The sequence below is a fragment of the Megalobrama amblycephala genome, linkage group LG15 (assembly GCF_018812025.1).
Source record: "Megalobrama amblycephala isolate DHTTF-2021 linkage group LG15, ASM1881202v1, whole genome shotgun sequence".
Lineage (NCBI taxonomy): Eukaryota > Metazoa > Chordata > Actinopteri > Cypriniformes > Xenocyprididae > Megalobrama > Megalobrama amblycephala.
Window position 1 is genome coordinate 27,768,094 of NC_063058.1, and position 26,373 is coordinate 27,794,466.

Genomic DNA, 26,373 nt, shown 5'->3' on the forward strand with positions numbered 1-26,373 from the left:
AATCCTAAAATGGTAAAATAAACTATAATTGGGCAGAGGCTTCAGCCTTAAAAAGTTAGAGAGATATAAAAGTGAGAGGAAGCCCTCCTTGTCAAACAACTTTAAGTATGTGTATGACTGTTGACCTTTCTTGTAAGAAAATTCATTTTTTGAGAAAGACAACTGGGCGTGTTTGTCTCTTATACAGTGATATTGTTTTATTTGCCACCACAATTTGGTGTCAGAAAGTAGAATTCCTTGGATGTGCCTTTAATTTGGACCGGAGAGCAGACGGTGACTGATCATCCTGCACTTAGTTGTCACAGCCCTACCCAGATTGAGAGATGAGGTACCGCCCACCAGGGCCCAGAGGGGACAACACTGGAATCGGCAAACGAACCTGAGTGGCATCAAATTTCTCTGGTAAGAGACAAATCAAAATTACATAGAAAATAATATCAAAGATGTGAAAAAAGGGATAAACCATAGTGGTTGGACAGCTATAGATATAGATAAATTACTCAAATATCATGATTTTCCGAGGGAGGGAACATTGAGTGTCACAAGATAAAAGGTCGTAAGGGAATCAGTTGAAGAGGAAAGCAAAAAGCAGAAAGGGTGTTGTGGGAAATGTGAGCATACAGTAAATTGTTGGCTGGAGGAGGAAGATAAGAAAGAAAGACGCAGAGAGAATTAGCATAGGTGTAACGGACGTTGGCTGGTAAGAGTCGTGATTGTAAAACTCACTCCCCTCATCTCAAGAAGCGCTCTAGCAACTGACATAAGAGTCTTTAGCCTCCTTGTTAAAGTGCCCGACTCCCATACCGGCAGACCTGGGTTTGAGTCCCGCTTAGAGCGGACGGTTCGAATAGGAGGGGTTACACAGGGATGGGAAAAGGAAGATTGAAAAATGTAAAGAAAAAGCAACTGCACCACACAAACCTACTGACCTATCTGATGTACATGCACCTCCACTATACAATCACTATCCCGTGGCTGAGCTGCAAGCCCTGAAAATGGACTCTGACCTCGACTGCTCTTCACCGAGAAGACCAACAGTGCCATGGGCAGGACCAGCAGAGCACAGACAAGACCGGGTCCAACAACCCTCCATTACGATATCTGTCTGATTACAAAAGAAAAACTATTTCACGCGATTCTTGTGTTCAATGTATTTTTGTGCTTTATTGGAGGAAGTCAATAACTTCAGACTATTGTGGAATTAATATAAGCATTAGTTGAGTCACGTATGCACTTATGATCTCTTGAGGAGGATTTTGATGTTTAGGACGCTGCATTAGAAGCTTCAAATCATAAACAATACATAAATAGCAGCAAAAACGCTTTAAATGTCATGTGTTGTGTTGACTTTTGTTCTGTTTGTCACGTTCTCCTTTGTTTAGTTTTCCCGTCTTTAGTTAGTATCCCTTGGTTACAGATTGATTTGAGTTTGAGTTCATTTGTCCCAGCTGTGTCTCGTTGATTATCTTGTTAGCTCCCCTGTCTGTTCTTGTACTTAAACCCTGTGTTCTCCCTCAGTCCCTGTCGGTTCCTGTTTATGTTAGTCTGTGTATTCAATCGCCTGAGTTTTGTCATTAAAGTCCTTTATATTGAAGCTCGTCTTTGTGTGTTTCACACAACTAACCTCTGACATTAGCTTTCAAAAGAAGCGAGCTGCATTTGCCAACAGTGGACAGCAAAACATTGAAACAGAGCTTCTGTGTGTCTGTGTACATGTTCAGAAATCTGTGATTAGTACAGAAATTACAGAATTACACAAAGTTTAATAGACAAATCTATGACAAAATAATAAAAAAATGTCAATGTTAATTACATATCAGTATATTTGTTACAGCTCTGCTAATGTGAATTACTCAAGGTTAAAACAACTGCATACCTTTTAGTTTTAGTAATATTTATCATTACATATTGTCAAAAATATAAATGTCAACATTTAAAGACACAATTTCTCTTTCATTCATTTGTCATTCATTCATATAATTCAAGTTCTCAGTGTCTTCATGTTTAATATGATTCTTTACTCTTCTTAGGAAAAGTTTTGGGATCTTGGGTAAAGCAAGTGTTCGTCTGGTTCCTAAATGTTCCACAGACGGATGGACCACAAAGACCCGAATCCTGAGCTGTGAGATGAGACTTTTGAGCGTGATGAACTAAAAACTGAACTGAATCGTGATCTGAATGAACCATAACCAGAACTTCCCACAGACCATGTGTCCGACCGCTCATCTCCTCTCACTGTGGAAAATAAAATACATCAGTAAAAGGCTTAACTTAAATATATTAGCTACCACTTGTAGTACACTCTGGGTTCAAATGTACTATAAGTAGTATCTAAATACATTAAATACAGAGATAGTATATTAAAAGCACATTTAAGTTCATATTTCATGCTGTCTCAAAATAGCACAGTTGAGTACACTTAGATGTTCTTCAGATGATCTTAAGAGGTACTAAAAAAGAATTTTTAGTATATTAAGTACAAAATTAGTGCATGAAAATAGAGCACTTTATGTATATTATAGAAGTGTACTTTTTTCACCTGGGTTGTATAGAACAAAATTCTGACATTTAACACTTAATATGTTCCTAAAAATAATGTAGCCTACTGGTAATCATCATCAGTTGCCCTTTAAAACATTATACAAATACTTTATTAATCAGATGGGATTTTTTGGGGGGAGGTTTTTGTCCCTAAGAAATATTTATCACAAGCCTGATCACTATTTATTGCAAGTATATAAAGTTGATCATAAAGATTTAAAGAATCTGAAAGTTTCAAAAGGTCTGAAGAACAAATTATTAATAAAAACAGGTGCTTAACCTTCAGAAAATGTTGATCATCAACATAGAGAAGTTGAACTATGAACTAAATATTATGTTCTTTTTAAAAAAAAATTATTTCATATCAGGTTTGCATTTATTTTCACAAATTAAAGTATCAACATTGCTATTTGTCTAAAGATTGATCAAATGAGAGATGTAGAAAGGGTTCAGATTTTTTATGGGAAAAAAATGTGTGGTGACAAATTTAAAACAATATAGACTAAATATATATTTCACAACAAAGCAGATGGAATTCATGGAAAACACGGGCTCTAATGCTTAAAAAAATTCACAGGGAAACAAAAGTTACTGAAAGTGTCAAATAAACCTGAAGACACTCACTGTTTGGTGGTGTCCATTCCATACTGTTATATTGTATTATGTTCCCTGATTCATAACTTGTGTGAGATGAATCTCTGGAACGTGATGAACTGAAAACTGTTTCTGCTCCTGATCGTGATCTGAATGAACCGTAAGCTGAACTTCCCAGAGAGCATGAATCAGATCCATCATCTCCACTCACTATAATAATGAAAGCAGAGAGCAGATCAGAAGAACATTTACATTAATGTGTTTGATAGACACTTTTATCCAAAGAAACTGACATGACATTGAAGGAATATATTCATCAGTTCATGTGATTGTAATTCATTCAGATGGTCAACCTTATGTCAACTCGGAATGGGTCAATGGAGGATTCACTGCAGCACTTTGGTTCACACAGAAACAGAATACTGTAAACATTAAATTTGTGGTCAAACTTTTTTTGGTTTAAAATGATCCAAATAAAATTTTTGAGCAAGTACATAACCAGACACTCTTCAAAACTATCTCCTTACCTTAGCCCGATTCACAACGATAAGCTTGTAATAATGTTTTATAATAAAAGTGGTGCTGGTGGGTTTCCGTGGGAAATCTGAGCATGCAGCCGTTCGTCTTTGTTTCATTTCATCACGTTTGTTTAAATAAAGGAGTCCCAGCTAGTAGCTATATCATGTGAGGATGTTGCAGGTGGTGGATCATTTATAGCCTTTTCTCACAGCAGCTGCAATAATTAAACTGGTATGACAAATTAACATTAGAGATTACACTGTACAGAAATTGAAATCTACAGGTAACGCTAAAACACACTAAATACACTTCATGAGTTCACACTTACAAATAATCAGATAGTAAATAGTATGAGTAATAGTATGCGTATTTGGCGTGCTATCCGAGGAGAGCTCGGTATTTGGCCCGAACCCAGATTACTCCCCAAAATTTGCAAACCAATGCAGGACAGCAGCCGGGAACATTACTGATGACCCCCAAAAATTGCAATGCGCAGGCTGATCATGTTGTTTGAAGGGTTAGTTAAAGGACTAGGAGATTTCTTGCAACACTGAATGAAGACATTACTGCTGCAGCAGTGAAGGGCGAGTTTAGGCAGAGCTGGGCTCCTGCAGGAGCGGTGGCGACATCACTGCTGCGGCAGTGGAGAAATTAAGCCAGAAGATCTGAGCTCCTGCAGGAGCCGAGGGAACGTTGCTGCGGCAGTGGAGAATATTTGTCAGAAGATCTGAGCTACTGCAGGAGCCGAGGGAACGTTGCTGCGGCAATGGAGAAAATTTGTCAGAAGAGCTGAGCTCCTGCAGGAGCCGAGGGAACGTTGCTGCGGCAGTGGAGAAAATTTGTCAGAAGAGCTGAGCTCCTGCAGGAGCCGAGGGAACGTTGCTGCGGCAGTGGAGAAAATTTGTCAGAAGAGCTGAGCTGCGGGAGCTGGGGGAACATCACTGTTTCGGCAATCCTCCACAGTATACATAAGGGACACCAGGGTATTTTGAATTTTGAATCACTGATGAGAGGGTTTGAAAACCATCAGTACTACCCTCGCGGCTGGGTGACAGAAGGCAACCTTGCCGTACACCTACTGTTGTGCGGAACCACTGTCCCATAGTGCCCTGGGTAATTACTGCACTGCTGGCCTTCTCATACAGCTGTTTGGTGGTGTTGGTTATCTTTTGTCCCATGTAGTACTTCTTCATAGTTGCCCATAAAACATCATGCCAGACTCTGTCAAAAGCCTTTTTAAAATCTATAAAAACATGATACAGGTCTTGTTGGTGTTGCAAGTACTTTTCACACAGGACTCTAAGATTAAATATTTGATCTGTGGTAGTTCTCCCTCTGCGGAAACCAGCCTGTTCTTCAGCAATAATTTCTTCTGCCTGAGGCTGCAGTCTACTCTTGAATCTTGAGCATCACTTTACTAGCATGGCTGATAGTTCTGTAGTTTTGGCACAACTGAAGATTACCTTTCTTGGGTATGGTTATAATTAGTGATTGTGTCCATGTTTCTGGCCATTCACCTGTCTGCCAGATCTTGTTGCAGATTTTTGTTAGTATCTCTATCACTGGATCCCCTCCATTCTTGATGAGTTCCACTGGAATATTGTCTACTCCAGCTGCCTTGCCACTCTTCAGCGATCTTACTGCTGCCTCAACCTTAATGCCAGAACGGAAATGATTTTGGACCAGTATATAGTCAATCTGGTTGTGATGGACTCCATCAGGTGCGTGCCATGTCCAGCGTTGAGACGCCTTATGTTCACCTAGGGTATTGGCTAATACCAGGTTGTTATAGCTGGCAAACTCCAGCAGTCGTCTCCCTCTTTCGTTAGTAATTTTGTTGCAAGAAGGACCACAATGATCTTTCCAGACTTTCCATGCCTCTTTGCCTACCTTTGCATTCCAGTCTCCTTGGATGATGAGGATATCTATCTTGCTGACGGTGTCTATGATATTCTGGAGCTGTGTATAGAGCAGTGTATAGAACTTCTCTATTTTTCTTCATCATCATGATCACTTAGCAGCTGGCAAAGACTTACAATTGGATAAGTAGGTCCTAGCAGCCCACACAGCAAAAGGACTCAGCCGCGGAGGTATCGCGCAGAGGTGGAAAGTCCAGGGCTCAGAAAGTAAAAGTCCTGCCATATTTTTTTTTCCACCCACTGAAACGGTGTTAAAGTTAATGAGATAAATAAGTGATTAATTGCGTGATGATTGAGCATTATTGAAGACACCTGATGATAACAAGCAGAATCACCAAAGGGGAAAAATCACAATTTTTAAGACACCATCACAGAGATCAGGGTTTGCTTTAGTTGAGTCCCCTGCTGTGTGGGAGGCCTCTTTGCAAGCGAATGCCCAATAGTGGTAATAGCTAGCAATGACTTGCTATCAGATAGATGGCAGGCTTTTCTGAATGCAAGTCCCAACAATGTGGGTGCTGTATCTAGCCAATTAGAACTTGCTATCAGGCAGTTGGCCTTAATCGGCCGCCCTGGAGGCCTGTCCCCAGCAGTAATGGGTTTTTCTGGTAGGCCTTAGATAGTAGGCCTTAGCAGGCTTCTCTGATGACACAGTGTAGGATTCTGGCTGCTTGCTCTCAGTTGCTGGCCTTAACAGACCTCTCTGAGAATTAGCAGGCCTCCCTGTGGGCGAGCCACAGTGTTGCAGGTTCTGAATAGCTAGCTAATCTTGCTATCAGGTAGCTGGCCTCAGCAGGCCTCCATGAAAGTTAGAAGGCCTTCCTATGGGCAAGCCCCAGTGTTGCAGGCCCTAGACAGCTAGCTAGCAGGTAGTTGGCCTTAGCAGGCCTTCCTGACAGCCAGCCCATAGCAAGTGGGTGCTTAGCTGCTAGCAATGGTCACTTCAGCCAGTTAAATTTTGCTGGTCAATATGATATTGCCGAGATTAAATAAGTGTTTCAGACACCAGTTCCCGCAGAGGCGGTTCCCCTAGTGCTCTGATGCATCACGTTCCCTGTTCTCAGGGAACCATGGTCATATGCGTAACCTGAGACATTTCTTATTGTTATTGCTGTGACTTACATTTTAATGATTTACCTAATATACTCAGTATACAGTCAGCAGTGACTGTATAATTTTGAGATCCATCTTTTCACACTGAGGACAACTGAGAAACAAACATTTACTGATGCTCCAGAAGGAAACACAATGCATTAAGAGACAGGGGTGAAAACTTTTGAACAGGATGAAGATGTCTAAATCTTTCTTATTTTGTTTAAATATCGTGTTTTTTTCATATAGTACTGCTGCCCTTTGGAACCTACAGAAGATACTTACATGTTTCCCAGAAGAAAAATTAGGTACAATTTACCTTGATCTTCAAATTCAAAAAGTTTTCACCCCCTGGCTCTTAGTGCATCATGTTTACTTCTGGAGCATCAGTGAATGTTTTGTAATAGTTGTGTTTGAGTCCCTTAGTTGTCCTCAGTGTGAAAAGTTGGATCTCAAAATTATACAGTCACTGCTGGAAAAGGTTCAAATATGCAAAATATGCTGCAAACTCAAATAATGAAGAACATTGGGCAGTTTAACTGTTCAGGACAAACAAGGAACTCATGAACAAACATCACAAAACAAATAAACAATCATGGATCATCCAGGGTATGTTAATTTTTGAACAGGGTAATTTTTTGTCTTGTGGAATATATACACATCTTTAATATAAAATATTTTTACTCAGGATGGTACTAAATATAAAATAACACACATTTTGTATGATCCTCTTAATTTGTTAAAATAATTTTCAGATTCTGCAAGGGATATGTAAACTCTTAAGCACGACTGTATCTGAACTATAGAGAATATGTGGACTCACTCATCTGTGATCTGATGTCGTCTCTCTGTTTTTTCATCCTCTTCATTTGTTCTTCTGCTCTCTCTTCCTCTGCTATTCTTTCTTTCACCTCCTGTAAAATCTTTCTGTCTAATTCAAAATGGCAGCCATTGTTTTGTGCCACTGTCTCCTCAATCTTCTCCAGCAGCTCCTTGATCTGAGTGTCATCACTCCTGTTGTGATTGTTGAGAACATGATACCTGTTCCCACATTTGTCCAGCAGCTGCTGGAGATCCTGTCCTTCACTCTCAATGTGCTGCTCTATAGATGTGTCTAAGAGAGAGTCTCCACAGGTGAACAGCACTATAGTGTGACTCCAGACTCTCTCACTGAGAAGATCCAGATGATCCTGCACTGCTTTTCTCTCAGACTCTTTAAATATATTGTGAACATCTATGATCAGTAGTACAGCATGTGGTCCTGGAGGACACAGAGACACACTGAGCAAAATCTCCTTTTTCAGTATCTCAGGACTCTCCTCTACAGTGTCATTCCTCCACCATCCTGGAGCTTCAATGACAGTGATGTGTCTGTCTGCTACTTCTCCGCGTCTCCTCACACACTGAGCAGATGTCTTCAAGTCAAACTCCTCACTGCCCAGGATGGTGTTTCCTGATAAACTCTTACCAGATCTTCTATACCCCATCAACACAATTCTCAACTCTGAGAGATGTTGAGCGTCACCTGAAACAAATAGAGAACAAAACACACTTCTTAAGATGGGTGACATCTTAAGTCTTTTTAAGTATTCTCTCTCTGTGAAACAAAGAGTTACTGAAATAAAGTTCACCGTATCTGTATGGGTGTCAAACGATACAATATTGATTAAAAATAACATGTAAGTGTGTCAAATTAATTAAACTCCTAAATCAGTGTTGAACAAAAGTTATTGATGGGCAATAATTATGAATTATGGAGAAAAGAAAACATCTCCGTTATGTATGTAACCTTAGTTCCCTTAGTAGGGAACGAGACACTGCGTCAAAACATTGCGGGAACGCCTCTGCGTGATTGCGTCATGAAGCACGTATGAAATCAGTCCAATGGAGTGGTGGAACGTCATAGGCGGGTGGCGTCACAGACCAGGAAACTATAAAGCCTACCCGAAAACCCATTCATTCAGCTTCTGGAAAAGCAAGTCACATACGGGCATGCTGGGAGAATGGCAGGGCGATGCAGTGTCTCGTTCCCTACTCAGGGAACTAAGGTTACATACGTAACCGAGACGTTCTCTTTTAAGGGAACTTGAGCTGCGTCGAAGCGCTGTGGGAGACGTAATACCCACATCGCCATATGAGCAAGTGTGAAGTCTGTGTGAAATCGATGCGCACACTAGGACGATAGCACCTGCGCCCCTGGAGTGGAGCCGAGGTCCAGTTCATAGAACCTCACGAACCTTCAGCTTCTCCTGGTCAGATGTCCGGAAGGGAGGAGGACAGATGGCCTGCAGCACAATAGGCCTCACAGTATTAGTGAGGACCTTCGGAATATAACCGGTCTAGGGTGCAAGAAGGCTTTAACCATGACGGGCGCAAATTCCAAGCACGAGGGAGATACCAAAAAGGCTTGAATGTCTCCAATTCTCTTGAGAGACGAAATAGCAAGCAGAAAGATGGTATTGAATGTGAGAAACTTCTCAGGGATTTCTTCGATGAGTTCAAAGAGGGCCACAGAGAGGCCTTGTAACACAACGGCCAGGTCCCAGGCTGGTACCCTCGTAGTCTCATAGTGCCACAAAGGAAACGGGTAATAACCGGGTGTCTCCCCAAAGATACACCACTCAAAGGAGCGTGGTAAGTAGCTAAGGCTGCCATGTACACCTTCATTGTGGAGGGGGATAGCCCTGTGGAAAATCTTTCCTGCAGGAAATCCAGCACCGATCCAGCACAGATCAGGGCCACTAGCAACAGACAGACCCCGTCCTGGCGAACTCTCTCCAGAACTCCCGGGAGCAGCGCAATTGGGGGAAATGCGTACAGACGTAGCCTCTGCCACACTTGTACCATAGCTTCCAGCCCCAGAGCTGCTGGGTTTGTCATAGAGAACCATAATGGGCAGTGAGTCATCTCTCAAGATGCAAACAGATCCACGTCGGCTCGACCAAAGTTCTCCCATAGGAGCTCCACCACCTTGGGGTGAAGTCTCCACTCCCCGGGCCTCGGCCCCTGTCTCGACAGGATGTCTGCTCCAAAATTGAGGTACCCTGGAATACAAACTGCCTTGATTGAGAGCAGTTTCTCTTGGGTCCACAGGAGGATCTGATGAGCCAGTCTGTATAACGGGCGCAACCTCAGACCCCCCTGATGATTTATGTACAAGACCACCAATATGTTGTCTGAGCAAACAAGTAAATGATGGCCTCTGAGGTCTGGAACGAAGTGCTTCAGAGCTTGAAACACTGGCAGCATCTCTAGACGATTTATGTGCCAGGTGAGATGATGGTCCTGCCACAGACCCCGAGCAGAGTGACCACTCATGATGGCCCCCCCAAGCCTGTGCATCTGTCATTAGTGTGACGTGACGACCGAGAGCTCCCAACAAAGGTCCCTGGGACAGAAACCAAGGTTGTTTCCAAAGTGGCGGCAAAAGCATAAACAATGTAACGAGAGAGGGGTCCCCTAAGGGGGATTCAGAGATGTCGCTGCGTCACTGCGTGTTATATTGATATTAACATTTCTGATTGTTTAAATGATCAGCCCTATGATTGAGCTAGAATTAACCAATTGTCGATGTAGTTTAGAATGCGGATGTCCTGCATGTGCAAGGGCCGCGTCTACACTTTTGGTGAAGGTGCGGGGTCACAGAGCTAAGCCAAAAGGAAGAATCCGATATTTGTATGCTTCGCCCCCGAAAGCAAACCTCAGGAACTTCCTGTGTTGCGCAGATCTAGGATCGGACGCAACCCCCCATCCTTTTTGGGAAAATGAAGTACCAACTGTAAAATCCTGACTCCCTGCTGGGAGGAGGAACCCTTTCTATAGCCTCCTTTCGCAGCAGAGTCTCTACTTCCTGCGGCAAAACCAGAGCCTGTTTGGGGCCCACCACAGTAGGCTAAATCGGGATGGCCGTGTTCTGAATTGGATAGTATGCCCCTTTTCTATTGTTTGCAGGACCCACTGAGATACGTTCGACAGACATTTCCATTCGGTCAGAAAATCTACTAAGGGAACCAGCCTCTCGAGGTTGGCCTCTGGTGTGTTTTGGGCAGCCAGCACAGTGCCATGAAGCAGCGCATCGGGAACAACTGGCTTGGCTGCATCACAGAGCCTCTGGGTGACTCGCAGGGTCCCTCTGAGCCCTGGCATTGCGGCGGGGTTGGCAAAGCACCCCCCTGAGGGCACCGATGGAAGACGGGCACCGTATGAGGCGGTGAATGCCATCTGGCTTCACTGTCTGGCCACCGTCAGAATCCTGACACATCTGACGTCAGGATTTTTTCGATGAAGCCCTCTTAAAAGCAATGACGGTCCTCAGATCTGCCTTGCCCTTCAAGGACTTCACCTGTGAGCGTTGCCCCACCTCCCAGCTCCTCGGAGGGGGAGTTCGGGTGTGCCCGGTGTGAGGAGCTCGTACTCGGCTTGGGCTGCTCCCACCCAGCAGCCACAGAGACCTGGGTTTGGCGTGGAAGAAACTGTTGTAATGCTGCTGCTTGTTTCTTCGACTCGAGAAACCTCTCAGTGACGCTGGAGATAGTGTCACTGAAGAGGCCAGAAGGGTTAAGCGGAGCATCCAGGAGGAAGGTTTTATCTCGATCTTTTATATCTGTGAGATTCAACCACAAATGCGTCTCTGTAGCCACCAGGGCTGCCATAGACCGGCCGATAAACTTGGCCATCTACTTAGTAGCATGGAGAGCTAAGTCAGCTGACTGATGCAACTCCTGGATGACATCCGCCGCCACTTCTTCACTTCACTATTTGTTTCAGGTGACGCTCAACATCTCTCAGAATTGAGAATTGTGTTGATGGGGTATAGAAGATCTGGTAAGAGTTTATCAGGAAACACCATCCTGGGCAGTGAGGAGTTTGACTTGAAGACATCTGCTCAGTGTGTGAGGAGACGCGGAGAAGTAGCAGACAAACACATCACTGTCATTGAAGCTCCAGGATGGTGGAGGAATGACACTGTAGAGGAGAGTCCTGAGATACTGAAAAAGGAGATTTTGCTCAGTGTGTCTCTGTGTCCTCCAGGACCACATGCTGTACTACTGATCATAGATGTTCACAATATATTTAAAGAGTCTGAGAGAAAAGCAGTGCAGGATCATCTGGATCTTCTCAGTGAGAGAGTCTGGAGTCACACTATAGTGCTGTTCACCTGTGGAGACTCTCTCTTAGACACATCTATAGAGCAGCACATTGAGAGTGAAGGACAGGATCTCCAGCAGCTGCTGGACAAATGTGGGAACACCGAATACCAAGCAGGTTGGCTTGGTATTCCTGCAAGATGGACATAGTATGCAGACACGCTGCAGCCTGACCCGCAGCCAAGTACGCTTTGCCAACCTGCACGGATGTAGCTTTACGTGGCTTGGTGGGCAATGTTGGGGCTTTAAGGGACGATGCAGACTGAGGGGAGAGATGGCTCGCGAGCGTCTCTTCCACCTTTGGCATCGCCCCATAAACGTGCCTTCTCATACCTAACACTGATGTTTGAGGTGTATATACACGGTACGAGACAGGCTTCTTCCACGACCTTGACACCTCGGTATGGAGATTGGGAAAAAACGGTAAGCCCCGAGGTTGAGCTGATCTAGATGGTAAATATCTTTCATCTAATTTACTTTTCACTTACAGTTCTTGTTTCTCGGCCGGCCATTCAATGTTCAACTTTGCCACAGCTCAAGTCAAAACCTCCACAAGCTCCTCACTGGCAGGAGACTGAAGTGGCGAGTCTTCAGTGTCACCTGTTGGCACACTAACAACATCCAATTCCTCAGAACTGGATGCCATCAGTGCAGCTGCCTCAACCAGAGCGGAAGAAATCGCAGCATGTGCTTCCTGACTCTGAATTGAGACACTGGATCCGGCAGGTGAGGGCTGAGATAGGGCAGCGCCCGTCTCTAACCCCTCTGTCTGATCCATCTGCGAACCCCATGACATCAGACGCCGCACTCCCTTGGCTGAAGCAGGACCCGAGCCACGAGGAACATGAGCCGAGCCGCCCTCTTCAAAGAGGGCTCGGCGGAAGCGCAGCGTTCTCAGGGGAAGAAGATCACAATGCTCACAATCAGCTCCCTCAAGAGCTGCTTGGGCATGCTGCACTTCCAAACAAACAACACACATCGGGTGTGTATCCCCACCTGTAATAAAATGAGGGCAGGGGTGAACACACTTTCTGAATTGTTGTTTCGCTCACCATAATAAATGCTTGTGTGACTGAAATACAGACAACAATAAATAGGACAAACAATTTCACATATAGCGCTTGCAGAAGGCACAGAAGCTGAATGAATGGGTTTTCGGGTAGGCTTTATAGTTTCCTGGTCAGTGACGTCACCCGCCCATGATGTTCCGTCACTCCATTAGACTGATTTCATATGTGCTTCACCACACAATCACGCAGAAGCGTTCCCGCAGCGCTTTGACGCAGCTCAAGTTTCCTTGAAAGGGAACTGCTTAATTTCAATGATCTGCACACAAAACATAACAGATCACAGAACACACAGATTAAACAAGACTAAATTACAAATAATAAATCAGAATAATGTTTTTTTAGAAAGTATATTCATTAAACATAATTACATTGGCGCTCTAAACCAGTGAATAAATCTCTCTCTTGTGTGTGTTCACACCTGGGAAAGTGTTATCAATGCACTGGTGTCTATTAGCTCTAGATAATACATGACTGTATTACATTTACATTCATTTACTAGATGGAAAGAAAAACAAAAACACAATTTGTGACTGCTTATATTTAGTGAAAAATATGAAAGTGATAAAAGTTTCACAAAAACAGTAAACATGTTGACATTTTTTTCTTTCATTTCTTTCTTCTATCACAAGTGCAAATCTTAGAGATTAATGACATTAAGTTTCTTGATATTATTGCTGTGACTGTTACATTTTCATGATTTACTTCATATATCAGTGTGAATATCTGCTCTATAAAGTATGTGGACTCACTCATCTGTGATCTGATGTTTTCTCTCTGTTTCTTCATCCTCTTCATTCGTTCTTTTGCTCTCTTCTCTGCTCTTTTTCTCTCTTTCACCTCCTGTAAAATCTTTCTGTCTATTTCAAAATGGCGGCCGTTGTTTTGTGCCACTGTCTCCTCAATCTTCTCCAGCAGCTCCTTGATCTGAGTGTCGTCACTCCTGTTGTGATTGTTGAGAACATGATACCTGTTCCCACATTTGTCCAGCAGCCGCTGGAGATCCTGTCCTTCACTCTCAATGTACTGCTCTATAGATGTGTCTAACAGAGAGTCTCCACCAGTGAACAGAACTATAGTGTGACTCCAGACTCTCTCACTGAGAAGATCCAGATGATCCTGCACTGATTTTCTCTCAGTCTCTTTCAATCCAGTGTCCACACATATGATCAGTAGTACAGCGTGTGGTCCTGGAGGACACAGAGACACACTGAGCAAAATCTCCTGTTTCAGTATCTCAGGACTCTTTTCTGCAGTGTAATTTTTCCACCATCCTGGAGCTTCAATGACAGTGATGTGTCTGTCTGCTACTTCTCCATGTCTTCTTACACACTGAGCAGATCTCTTCAAGTCAAACTCCTCTCTGCCCAGGATGGTGTTTCCTGATGAACTCTTACCAGATCTTCTATTACCCATCAACACAATCCTCAGATCTGAGAGATGTTGAGCGTCACCTAAAACAAATAGAAAACAAAACACACTTCTTAAGATGGGTGAGATCTTAAATCTTCTTACATCTCTCTCTCTCTCTCTGTGAAAAAAGGGGTTACTGAAATAAAGTTCACCGTATCTGTATGGTTGTCAAACTACACATTATTGATTAAAAATGTAACTGTATCTCACATTAATTAAACTTTTAAATCACAGTTGAACAAAAGTTATTGATGGACAATAATTATGAATTATGGAGAAAAGAAAATTGCTTAATTTCAATTATCTGCACACAAAACAACAGATTACAGAAAGAATAATCATTTTAAAGTGAAGTAATCCTTTAAGCATGACTAAATTACAAATAGCTTTAGAATAATGTTTTCAGAAAATATATTCTTTAAAAAATAATTTAACTGGTGCTCTAAACCAGTGAATGAATCTCTCTCTTGTGTGTGTTCACACCTGGGAAAACATTATCAATGCACTGGTTTCTATTAACACCAGCAAACACATGACTGTATTACATTTACATTCACTTACTAGAATGGAAAGAAAGACAAAAAAAGACAAATTTTAACTAAAAAAAAAAGGAAAAAAAAAACGAAGCCTACAGTGTCATAAACAGATCCAAAATCTTATCCGTACAGACCAATATGAAAGAGACAGCATGTCAAACACGTTGACATATTTTCTTTCATGAAAATAGCTTTTATTACAATTGAAATGCTTACTGATGTCCATTTTACTGGACATATTTTTGCCTTAGCTTCAAATGAAATATAGATCCACCAGCAGTCTACTAGTTTTTACTTGTAATTGTCAGGTTTCTGCCAACTGCTGCTTCCTTCCACTCCCCACCAGAGGTCTCCATTTCACCATTAAGACTTTTTCATTGCACACATGCAGTCACTTCACTCTGGACTACATTTCCCACAATCCCTCAGCTAGGCACTGATAACACTCACACCTGTTTCCCATCAGGTTCCCTTTATAAAGGTGCGTTCACGCGGCCTCGTAATTCCTGTAGTTACGAGATTCTAGCTTGTAAAAAGCATTCACGTCCTCGTAGAGCTCGTAATTACAGCTTGTAAGCTGGGAGTTTTCTGAAAGCTCCCACATGTACCACGTGGCCGCTGTACCACCTGACCGCTGTAGATTCATTTAGGCGTTGATAGTGGTGCCATGGAAGTGCATAATTCCCAGTCCGAGGACGTGAACAGCTCTGAATATAACGTCACGTGTTGTCATTTCAAGAATCTGGTAAATACGAGGTGACGTGAACGCAGCATAAGCTGCACTCCTTCACACACACACACTGCTGAGTATAGAGGGTATGCACGTGATGTCACCGCCAACCGTTATGCCTGCGGTCACACCCAGTGAGTGGCACAAAGTCTGAGTGGCAGCATTGGTTTTCAGCGTGAATGCCGCGAAAAGCACACAAAACACATCCAAAACAGGAAAGAGCTTTGTGATTGACTGTACAAATAGCTTTGACACAAAACCTGAGGTATATATTTAAAGAATGCCGAAAGCTACAGAAAAAATGGGTTGCTGCATTTCACAGAAATAACTGGACTCCAGGCAGAGAAACATGGATTTGAAGTTATCATTTTGTGTCAAATTGTTGGATTTTGAGGTAAAATCATACCGTATATATTGTATTGTTATATATTGTGTTGACAACTCATCAATTAAATATTTACCATCTTATATTCTGCATAATTGGGTGTTTTTAAATAATCGGATTTAAACCTACCTATATTGTAGTTATATAAAATATTCACAGGCAGATTTGCTTTATGTATTTCCCCGGCGTCGAAATCAGGCACATATAAATGTCAGGAAACACAACTCCTGGCGGCATGTCAATATCCATGGATTAGGTTTATTTGACAAGTTCGAGCCCAACCTTTAGTGTAATCGTTCTGTTTTACTTGCATTTTCACAGTTTCCCCTATTAAATCCAGTCATGCAGCAGGTTCTTTTGCCACTCAGTCCAGCTGAGGGAACGTGTTCTGCCGGGAAAGTGACGTCGATACATACCCTCTATTGTTTCTGCCTTTGTTCTACCTTGTCTCTGTGTTCCTTGTCTTTGCCTAGCCTTGCCTGTGTTTTGACCCTGGATTGTTTCCTTGTTTGATGATTGTTAGCTGCCTGCCTTGACCATAGCCTGTATTTGGATTACTCTTTTGCCTTGCCTTCCTGTATCTGTTTGTTGGTGTATGAACTACTGCCTGTACTACTACACTCTCCTGTAATTAAAGCCTACAGGTGGATCTCCAACTCCGTTGTCCCATCCTACCATTACAGAATACTCAACCATACCGAGATCCAGCGGCTTTTATGAGCATTCCCAGTCCAACCATGGATCCAGTCGACCAGCTACTACATCTTCGGCAAAGAGACTTATCTATTTGTTCACCAGTTCTGTGAGTTATCTTTTCTAGTTCCATTTGATGAGGTGGCTTTGAAGGACATTTTCTGTTTCGGACTAAATGAGCCCATAAAATCCTGGTTTCCAGAAGGGAAGTTTAATTGTAGTCTGAGAGACTTTATGGATTATGCTCTAATTCTGTGTCTTTCATCTTTCACTGTGGGGGAAACAGAGAACTTTAAGAACCCAAAGAATTTTTGGGGGGAGGGCCAACCCTGACAAGCTCCAGTGGCAGCAGAGCTTGTACCGTTACAAGGTTCTAATCTATGCCTTCCACCCTGATTATCACGACCGCGATGCTGTGGTGTATGACCCTCTGCCTGTACGACTACACTCTCTTGTAATTAAAGCCTACATGTAATTAAAGCCTTGCAGATTGCAAAGGCTGATTCCAAATCATCAGTTCTCATTCTGCTCGATCTATCTGCTGCCTTTGACACAGTGAATCATCAGATCCTCCTGTCCACCCTCTCATCACTGGGCATCACAGGTACTCCACTTCTCTGGTTTGAATCCTATCTCACATGAAGGTCTTTCAGGGTTGCCTGGAGAGGGGAGGTATCCAAAGCTCATCAACTGACCACGGGTGTTCCTCAGGGTTCAGTGCTTGGACCCCTCCTCTTCTCCATTTACACTACATCACTTAGTCCCATCATTCAGGCACATGGTTTCTCCTACAATTGCTATGCTGATGACACACAACTCTTCCTTTCATTCCAACCAGATGATCCCACAGTAGCTGCACGAATCTCAAGCTGTCTGGCGGACATCTCGGCATGGATGAAAGAACATCATCTACAGCTCAACCTGGCTAAGACTGAGCTTCTCGTCTCCCCTGCCAATCTGACTCTAAATCATGATCTCAGCATCCAGCTAGGCACATCCTCAATTACCCCATCAAATTCGGCCAGAAATCTTGGAGTAATCCTTGATGACCAAATGACCTTCAAAGACCACATTGCAAAGACAACTCGGTCATGCAGATTTGCACTATACAATATCAGGAAAATCAGGCCCTTTCTAACAGAACATGCAACACAACTTCTGGTCCAGGCCCTGGTCATTTCTAGGCTTGATTACTGCAATGCACTTCTGGCTGGACTGCCATCATGCACAATCAAGTCTCTACAAATGATTCAGAACGCAGCAGCACGTCTCGTCTTCAACAAGCCCAAAAGAGCCCACGTCACGCCTCTCTTCATCTCTCTGCACTGGCTACCACTTGCTGCTCGCATCAAATTCAAGGCGTTGACACTTGCTTACAGATCTACCACAGGCTCAGCACCCTCCTACTTCCACTCACTCTTACGAGTCTACACTCCTACCAGAAGCCTACAGTCATTACAGGAGCGAAGGCTTCTGGTACCGTCACAGAAAGGCACGAAATCACTCTCCAGGACATTCTCATTCACTGTCCCTTGCTGGTGGAATGATCTTCCTGCCTTCATCCGGAATGCTGAATCCCTGGCAATATTCAAAAGACAGCTGAAAACCCATCTCTTTCGTGAGCACTTAACCTCATCTTAAAAAAAAAAACAAACAAACTTCTTATTCCTATCCTTTCACTTCCTCTAATCCCTCTCTATTGTAGCTTATGATAATCTGAGCACTGCCTATAACTTGTATTGTGAGCACTTCTTGTCTATTTGCCTCGTTGTGACGACTCGCTTGTTGTATTCCTCACTTGTTGTATTCCTCACTTGTAAGTCACTTTGGATAAAAGCATCTGCCAAATTAATAAATGTAAATGTAAATGTAGATCTCCAACTCTGTTGTCCCGTCCAACCTTTACAGTAATGTTTTTTCAAAGTGTGTTTGATGAGAGTCACTTCCTGCTGCTTCAGAACAGACAAACATGAGCGCGTATATAGATGTTAAGATGTTCAAGGTTATATTCAAGACAAACTGATTGCTGTTGTTGTTTGTTTGTTTTCTATTGATCAGGTAAAACGATTTCTGTTTTCAAGAACACACCCTATGAAGAACGGAATTGTTGAAAAACAGCTTTTAGGGGCATCAGTGTGAGCTGCTATTAGGAATGAATCTACAAATAGAGATTAATGAGAAGTTTCTTGATATAATTGCTGTGACTGTGACATTTTCATGATTTACTTCATATACTCAGTGTGAATATCTGCACTATAAAGTATGTGGACTCACTCATCTGTGATCTGATGTTTTCTCTCTGTTTCTTCATCCTCTTCATTCGTTCTTCTGCTCTCTCTTCCTCTGCTCTTCTTCTCTCTTCCACCTCCTGTAAAATCTTTCTGTCTATTTCAAAATGGCAGCCGTTGTTTTGTGCCACTGTCTCCTCAATCTTCTCCAGCAGCTCCTTGATCTGAGTGTCGTCACTCCTGTTGCGATTGTTGAGAACATGATACCTGTTCCCACATTTGTCCAGCAGCCGCTGGAGATCCTGTCCTTCACTCTCAATGTGCTGCTCTATAGATGTGTCTAACAGAGAGTCTCCACGAGTGAACAGAACTATAGTGTGACTCCAGACTCTCTCACTGAGAAGATCCAGATGATCCTGCACTGCTTTTCTCTCAGTCTCTTTAAATCCAGTGTCCACATCTATGATCAGTAGTACAGCGTGTGGTCCTGGAGGACACAGAGACACACTGAGCAAAATCCCCTGTTTCAGTCTCTCAGGACTCTTCTCTACTGTGTAATTACTCCACCATCCTGGAGCTTCAATGACAGTGATGTGTCTGTCTGCTACTTCTCCATGTCTCCTCACACACTGAGCAGATGTCTTCAAGTCAAACTCCTCTCTGCCCAGGATGGTGTTTCCTGCTGAACTCTTACCAGCTCCTCTATACCCCATCAACACAATCCTCAGATCTGAGAGATGTTCAGCGTCACCTGAAACAAATAGAGAAAACACACTTCTTAATGTGGGTGACATCTTAAATCTTAAATCTCTCTCTCTCTCTCTGTGTGTGTGAAAAAAGGGGTTACCGAAATAAGGTTCACCATATCTGTATGGGTGACAAACTACATATTATTGATTTAAAGTGAAGTAATCCTTTAAGCATGACTAAATTACAAATAATAATTCAGAATAATGTTTTCAGAAAGTATATTCTTTAAAAATAATTTAATTGGTGCTCTAAACCATGAATCTCTCTCTTGTGTGTGTTCACACCTGGGAAAACATTATCACTGGTGCACTGGTGTCTATTAACACCAGCAAACACATGACTGTTACATTTACATTCATTTACTAGAATGGAAAGAAAGACAAAAAAAAAGACAAATCTTAACTGAAAAAAAATTTATGGAGAAAAAAAAACAGCCTAAAAAAAGCCTAAAATGTCATCACAGATCCAAAATCTTTTCCGTACAGACCAATATGAAAGTGAAAGCAAGTAAACAAGTTGAGTTGACATTTTTTTCTTTCATGAAAATAGCTTTTATTACGATTGAAATGCTTACTGATATCCATTTTACTGGACATATTTTTGCCTTATATGAAGCTCCAAGTGAAATACAGATCCTCCAGCAGTCTAGTAGTTTTTACTTGTTCTTTCAAAGTGTGTTTGACGAGACTCACTTCCTGCTGCTTCAGAACAGACAAACATGAGCGTGTCTATAGATGTAAAGCTGATGTTTGAGTTAGATTCAAGACAAGCTGATTGCAGTTGTTTCAAGTGACAGGAGCTTTTTTTAAAGATTAAATCAAAGTTGAGACAACTTGATAAGGTAACCCTAAACTTCAACCCCACTCTTAATACTACACTGTAAAAAAAAATCCTAATTTTACAGAAAATAACTGATTTTAGTTATTTCCTGAATTTTTTACGATCAAATGGGTGCCAGACAAAAACTTTAAAATTAAAGCAAAATATCCTTTTTTAAATAAGCTTTAACGAAAAAAAAAAAAAAAAAAAAAACTAAGGTGTCAAACAGATCCAAAATCTTATCTGTACAGATCAATATGAAAGTGAAAGCAAGTAAACATGTTGACATTTTTTCTTACATGAAAATAGCTTTTATTACGATTGAAATACTTACCGATGTCCATTTTACTGGACATATTGTTGCCTCATTTGAAGCTCCAAGTGAAATATAGATCCTCCAGCAGTCTAGTAGTTTTTACTTGTAATGTTCTTTCAAAGTGTGATCGACGAGACGCACTTCCTGCTGCTTCAGAACAGACAAAAATGAGCATGTCTACAGATGAAAAGATGATGTTTAAGTTCAAGACAAGCTGATTGCAGTTGTTTCAAGTGACAGTAGCTTTTGTTTAAAGATTTAACAACATCTAACAACTAACATTTAACAACTAATCGTCCAAACCACGTGTAACCATAAGTTCAACCAGAAGTGTTTGAGAACTTGCCAGTGCCTTAGTGGAAGAGTGGAGTAACGTCTCACAGCAAGAACAGGCAAATCTGCTGCAGTCCATGAAGATAAGATGAACTGTGGGACTCAAAGCAGCTGGTGCCACACTTCAAACTGACTGCTACTTTTGATCTTGCTCTGTTCAGGGACTCATTATTCATCATTTCTATTCATCAAATATCTGTGAATTTGTTTTCAGTCTATGTCGGTTGTTTAATCTTTTTATGTTCATACAAATATTTACACATGCTAAGAAATTTTTTGGAAAAAAGCAGAAAGTGAAAGGATGTTTCTTTTTTGCTGAGTATATGTGTGACCTGCCACATTTTTTAGCCACTTTGACCTTAGAAACACATTTTGAGTTTTATACCATAAAACAAAGTCTCAGGTTGAAAATATTTTAAATCAGACTAAAAAACTGTTAAACAAAACTGCTATTTATTTTTCTATGTCTCTCAGTGATTTACTAAAGCCGTTGGAGGAAACTTTCACACAGCAGCAGAATAATGATTGGAGTGCTAATTATGTTAAATACAGTGGTGTGAAAAAGTGCTTGCCCCCTTCCTGATGTTTTTTTTTTTTTTTTTTTTTTTTTTAAATGTTTAATGTTTCAGATCATCAAACAAATTTAAATATGAATAAAAGATAACACAAGTAAACACAACATGCAGTTTTTAAATGAAGATTTTTACACCACTATAACAAAAAGTATGCATTTCAACACCCTTACACACTTGGCTCAAAAGTTTGAGGGGTGAGGCATTTTTTTATTATTAAAGGATTAGTCCAATTTCAAATTAAAATTTCCTGATAATTTACTCACCTCCATGTCATCCAAGATGTTCATGTCCTTCTCTCTTCAGTCGAAAAGAAATTAAGGTTCCCTTTTGTGGGAAAATCGACGCTACGTCCAATGACGTGATGGGAACCCGTCCCTTTGCATTTTGTGTTCGTGAAGCACCTCTGTATCCAACCAATGAGAAAACGTGACGTCAGAGGCGGGTGACGTCACGGACCAGGAAACTATAAAGCATACCCAAAACAAAGAACGCTAGCTTCTGTTGTCTTCAGCAAGTGCTACCTGTATCTTGTCTGTCTTATTTAGTGTTGTTTGTCCCTGCATTGCACACAGTGATCTCTTCGTCTGAGGACAAGAGTTTCAAGAACACGATAAGACACATATATATATATATATATATATATATATATATATATATATATATATATATATATATATATATATATATAAAATGGCGGAAAAAAAGCAGCAGTTTGTTAAGTGTGTGTCTCCCTGCCCGCGTTTCATTGCGGCTGGGGACACGCACGAGATGTGTGTGAGATGCCTGGGAGTTGAGCATGCACAGGCAGCTCTTGAGGGAGCTGTCTGTGTACACTGTGAACGGCTCACTCTCAGAGTGCTGCGATCACGCCGGGCGCTCTTCGAGGAGGGCGCCAAGGCGAGTGTTCCCCGTGGGTCTGGTCCCGCTGCTGCTGAGGCACAGCAAAGGCTGCACTCGTGGGGCTCACAAATGGATCTAGCAGAGGGGGGAGAGACGGGCTCTGCCTTATCGCTCCCCTTACCTGCTAGACCCAGTGTCTCTCCTTTGGTGGTGGAAGCACGTGCTGCGGTTTCTTCCCCCCGGAGGGAGACACCGGCACTCAAAATATCTTCCTCCGAGGAGGTTGATGTGGAGGGTGTCGATGAGGGAGATGAGGAGCAGCTGCTGGAGGTAGTGACCAGGGCAGTCGAAAAGCTAAATATAGACTGGCCCGTGGAGAAAAGTGAAAATAAACCTAAAAGTAAATTAGATGAAAGGTTTGTGACAGGAGTGGGCAAGGCTTATTCGGCGGCAGGTCAGGCGGCAGCATGCCTGCATACAATGTCTATCTTGCAGGCATTGTATGCATATGCATTGTATGCATATCAAGCCGACCTGCTGGGGGAAATAGATGAGAGCTGGGAAGCATCATTCGAAGCTATCCATGAGCTGAAAAAAGCAACAGATCTAGCTCTCCGGGCCACCAAGGAGACGGCCAAGTCAATCGGCCACTCTATGGCAGCCTTGGTGGCCACGGAGAGGCATCTATGGCTTAATTTATCCGAGATCAAAGAAAAGGATAAGAATGTGCTCATGGACGCACCGCTGTCTCCTGGTGGCCTGTTCGGCGACGCAGTAACAACTGTCGTCGACAGGTTCCAGGAGACACGTAAACAATCAGCGGCATTTTCAAAGCTTCTCCCCCCTCGCTCTCATCCCCCCGAGGCTGCTGGGGGGGAGCAGCCTCGGCCGACAGCCAGCTCCTCCGCACATAGAGCGTAACAGAAGGCCAGTGTCACCACTCGTGCTCCCCCGCGGAAAGCTTGGGGACTGGGGCGAGCGGCACAGGCGAAGAAATAGTCCTGACGCCAGTCGTCCGGGGCTTTTGAGGGCAGCCCCCTCTGGGGAGGTTCGGTTATTAAAATATCAGATACCCGTTCCTCTCCGGTGCCCTCAGGGGGCCGTTCTGCCAACCCTGCCACCCAGTGTGTGTCAGGGCGCAGCGGTCTCCACCGATCCTCCGAGGAGCGCTTGATTCGTCTGTTTGCCGGTGCGCCGCGTCAGATGAACGAGCCAAGTGCTCAAAAAACACCAGAGTCTCGAGAGACTGGTTCCCTTAGTAGAATATGTGGAAGAATGGAAACGTCTCCCGAACATTTCGAAATGGGTGCTGCTCATGGTAGAACAGGGTTACAGAATTCAGTTCGGTTCTCGACCGCCCAAGTTCAAAGGGGTTCTTCCCACAGTGGTAGCCCCAGAGCAGTCTCTGGTGATGGAACAAGAAGTTTTTGCAAAAAGGAGCTATAGAAAGGGTTTCTCCTCCCAGCAAAATGTCGGGCTTTTACAGCCGTTGCTTCATTGTTCCAAAGAAGGATGGAGGATTGCGTCCGATCATAGATTTACGCGTGTTAAATCGATCTGTAAAGAAGTTGAAGTTCAAAATGCTTACACTCAAACAGATTATTCCACAGATCCGGTCCGAGGACTGGTTTGTGGCGATCGATCTGAAAGACGCATATTTCCATGTATCCATCCATCCTTCTCACAGGAAGTTCCTCAGGTTTGCTTTCGGGGGCGAAGCTTACCAATACAGGGTTCTTCCTTTCGGCCTATCCCTCTCACCCGCACGTTCACGAAGTGAGTGGATGCAGCGCTGGCTCCACTGAGACTCCAGGGCATCCGCGTGCTGAACTATATCAACGATTTGTTGATATTAGCTCAGACAGAGCAATTGGCAGTTCAACATCGAGATGTTGTTCTGTCGCACATGAAAAAGCTTGGGCTGAGGCTCAATGCCAAAAAGAGTGTGCTGGTCCCGAGTCAGATTGCAAACTATCTAGGAGTAATCTGGGATTCCACCACGATGCAGGCGCGGTTGTCTCCTGCTCGTGTGAATTCCATTCTCGGGGCCGTGAATGGGGTGAAGTTAGGCCAGTCACTCACTGTAAAACAGTTTCAGAGACTGTTGGGTCTGATGGCAGCTGCGTCCAACATTATTACTTTTGGCCTCCTGCACATGAGACCCTTACAGTGGTGGCTCAGGACCAAGGGGTTTTCTCTGAGGGGAAATCCTTTTCGCATGGCGATGCCTTTGTGCTCTGGTCATGTGGAAAAAGCCTTGGTTCCTGTCCCAGGGACCCGTGCTGGGGACTTCTCATCGTCGCATAATGCTTACGACAGATGCTTCCCTCACGGGCCAGGGGGGCGATCATGAGTGGTCGCTCGGCTCAGGGTCTATGGGAGGACCATCAGCTCTCCTGGCACATAAATCGGCTGGAGATGATGGCGGTGTTCCTTGCATTGAAGCACTTCCTCCCAGACCTGAGGGGACACCATGTGTTGGTCCGTACGGACAACACTACGGTAGTCTCGTATATAAATCACCAGGGGGGTCTGCGGTCTCGCCTACTGTGCAATCTGGCCAGTCGCATCCTCCTGTGGGCTCAGGTAAAGCTCCTTTCTGTAAAAGCAGCGTACATTCCGGGGCGTCTAAATGTGGGAGCAGATGCTCTGTCGAGGCAGAGCACGAGACCCGGGGAATGGAAACTCCACACTGAGGTGGCGGAGTTAATATGGAAAACTTACGGTCGAGCTCAAGTCGACTTATTTGCCACAGAGGAGTCAACTCAGTGCCCTCTGTGGTACTCTCTGGAGCACCCAGCACCTCTAGGGCTGGATGCTATGCTACAGACATGGCAGAGGCTGCGTCTGTATGCATTTCCCCCAGTGTCATTGCTCCCGGGAGTTCTGGAGAAGGTTCACCAGGAGAGGGTCGACCTAATATTGGTGGACCCTTACTGGCCGACCAGAATATGGTTTGCGGACCTGATATCACTTCTTCACGGCTCTCCTATGGAGCTTCCTCTCAGGCAGGATCTCCTGTCACAAGCAGGCGGCACGATTCTCCATCCCCGCCCAGAAATGTGGAAACTGTGCGGGCCTGGCCTCTGAGGGGGCAAGGCTCATAGAATCCGGTCTCCCAACCATACTTCAATCCAGAGCTCCCTCCACGAGGAAGTATATGTATAAGTGGAAACTGTTCGCTACATGGTGTGGCCAACGTAATATGGACCCTGTCCAGTCTCCTATTAGCTTCGTGCTACAATTCCTTCAGGAAAAGTTTTCAGAAGGTTTAACCCCTTCAACATTGAAGGTATACATTGCAGCCATTTCGGCTTATCATAATCCTGTAGGGGGTTCCTCGGTGGGTCGAGACCCCCTGGTTATACTCTTCCTCCGCGGTGCACTGAGGTTGAGACCTGCAGTGCGCACAAAAACCCCGACCTGGGACCTAGCTATTGTGCTCCAAGGGTTAGCTGAGGCTCCCTTTGAGCCAATAGAGGAGGTGTCAGATAAATTTCTGACACTAAAAACAGTATTTTTGTTAGCGATTTCATCCTTAAAAAGGATTGGTGATTTACAAGCGCTGTCAGTCGCTCCGTCATGTTTAGAATTTGCGCCTGGTATGATTAAGGCTTTTCTACATACTAGACTGGGCTATGTGCCAAAGGTCCCCACCAGGGTACCGGGTCCCATTACACTGGAGGCTTTCTGCCCGCCTCCATTTATAAATCCGGATCAGGAAAGACGAAATCTGCTTTGCCCTGTGAGGGCGCTAGATGCTTACGTCCACAGAGCTGCCCTGTGGAGGAAAACAGATCAATTATTTGTGTGTTATGGGTCCCCTAGAAGGGGGGGCCCAGCATCTAAGCAGAGGATGAGCAAGTGGGTGGTCGA

The 26,373-nt window shown here is 43.5% G+C and overlaps 1 protein-coding gene across 1 annotated transcript in view; it reads right to left on the minus strand.

The window, feature by feature from the left end:
* Nucleotides 1–1,139: 1,139 nt before the first annotated feature.
* LOC125246791 overlaps nt 1,140–26,373 on the minus strand; it is a 60,742-nt gene continuing 35,508 nt past the window's right edge. The window contains 5 exon segments of the mRNA XM_048157824.1: nt 1,140–2,235; nt 3,166–3,345; nt 7,489–8,190; nt 13,632–14,333; nt 18,911–19,615. Of these exon segments, the coding sequence (XP_048013781.1) occupies nt 2,075–2,235; nt 3,166–3,345; nt 7,489–8,190; nt 13,632–14,333; nt 18,911–19,615 (2,450 nt within the window). The 3' untranslated portion in view covers nt 1,140–2,074.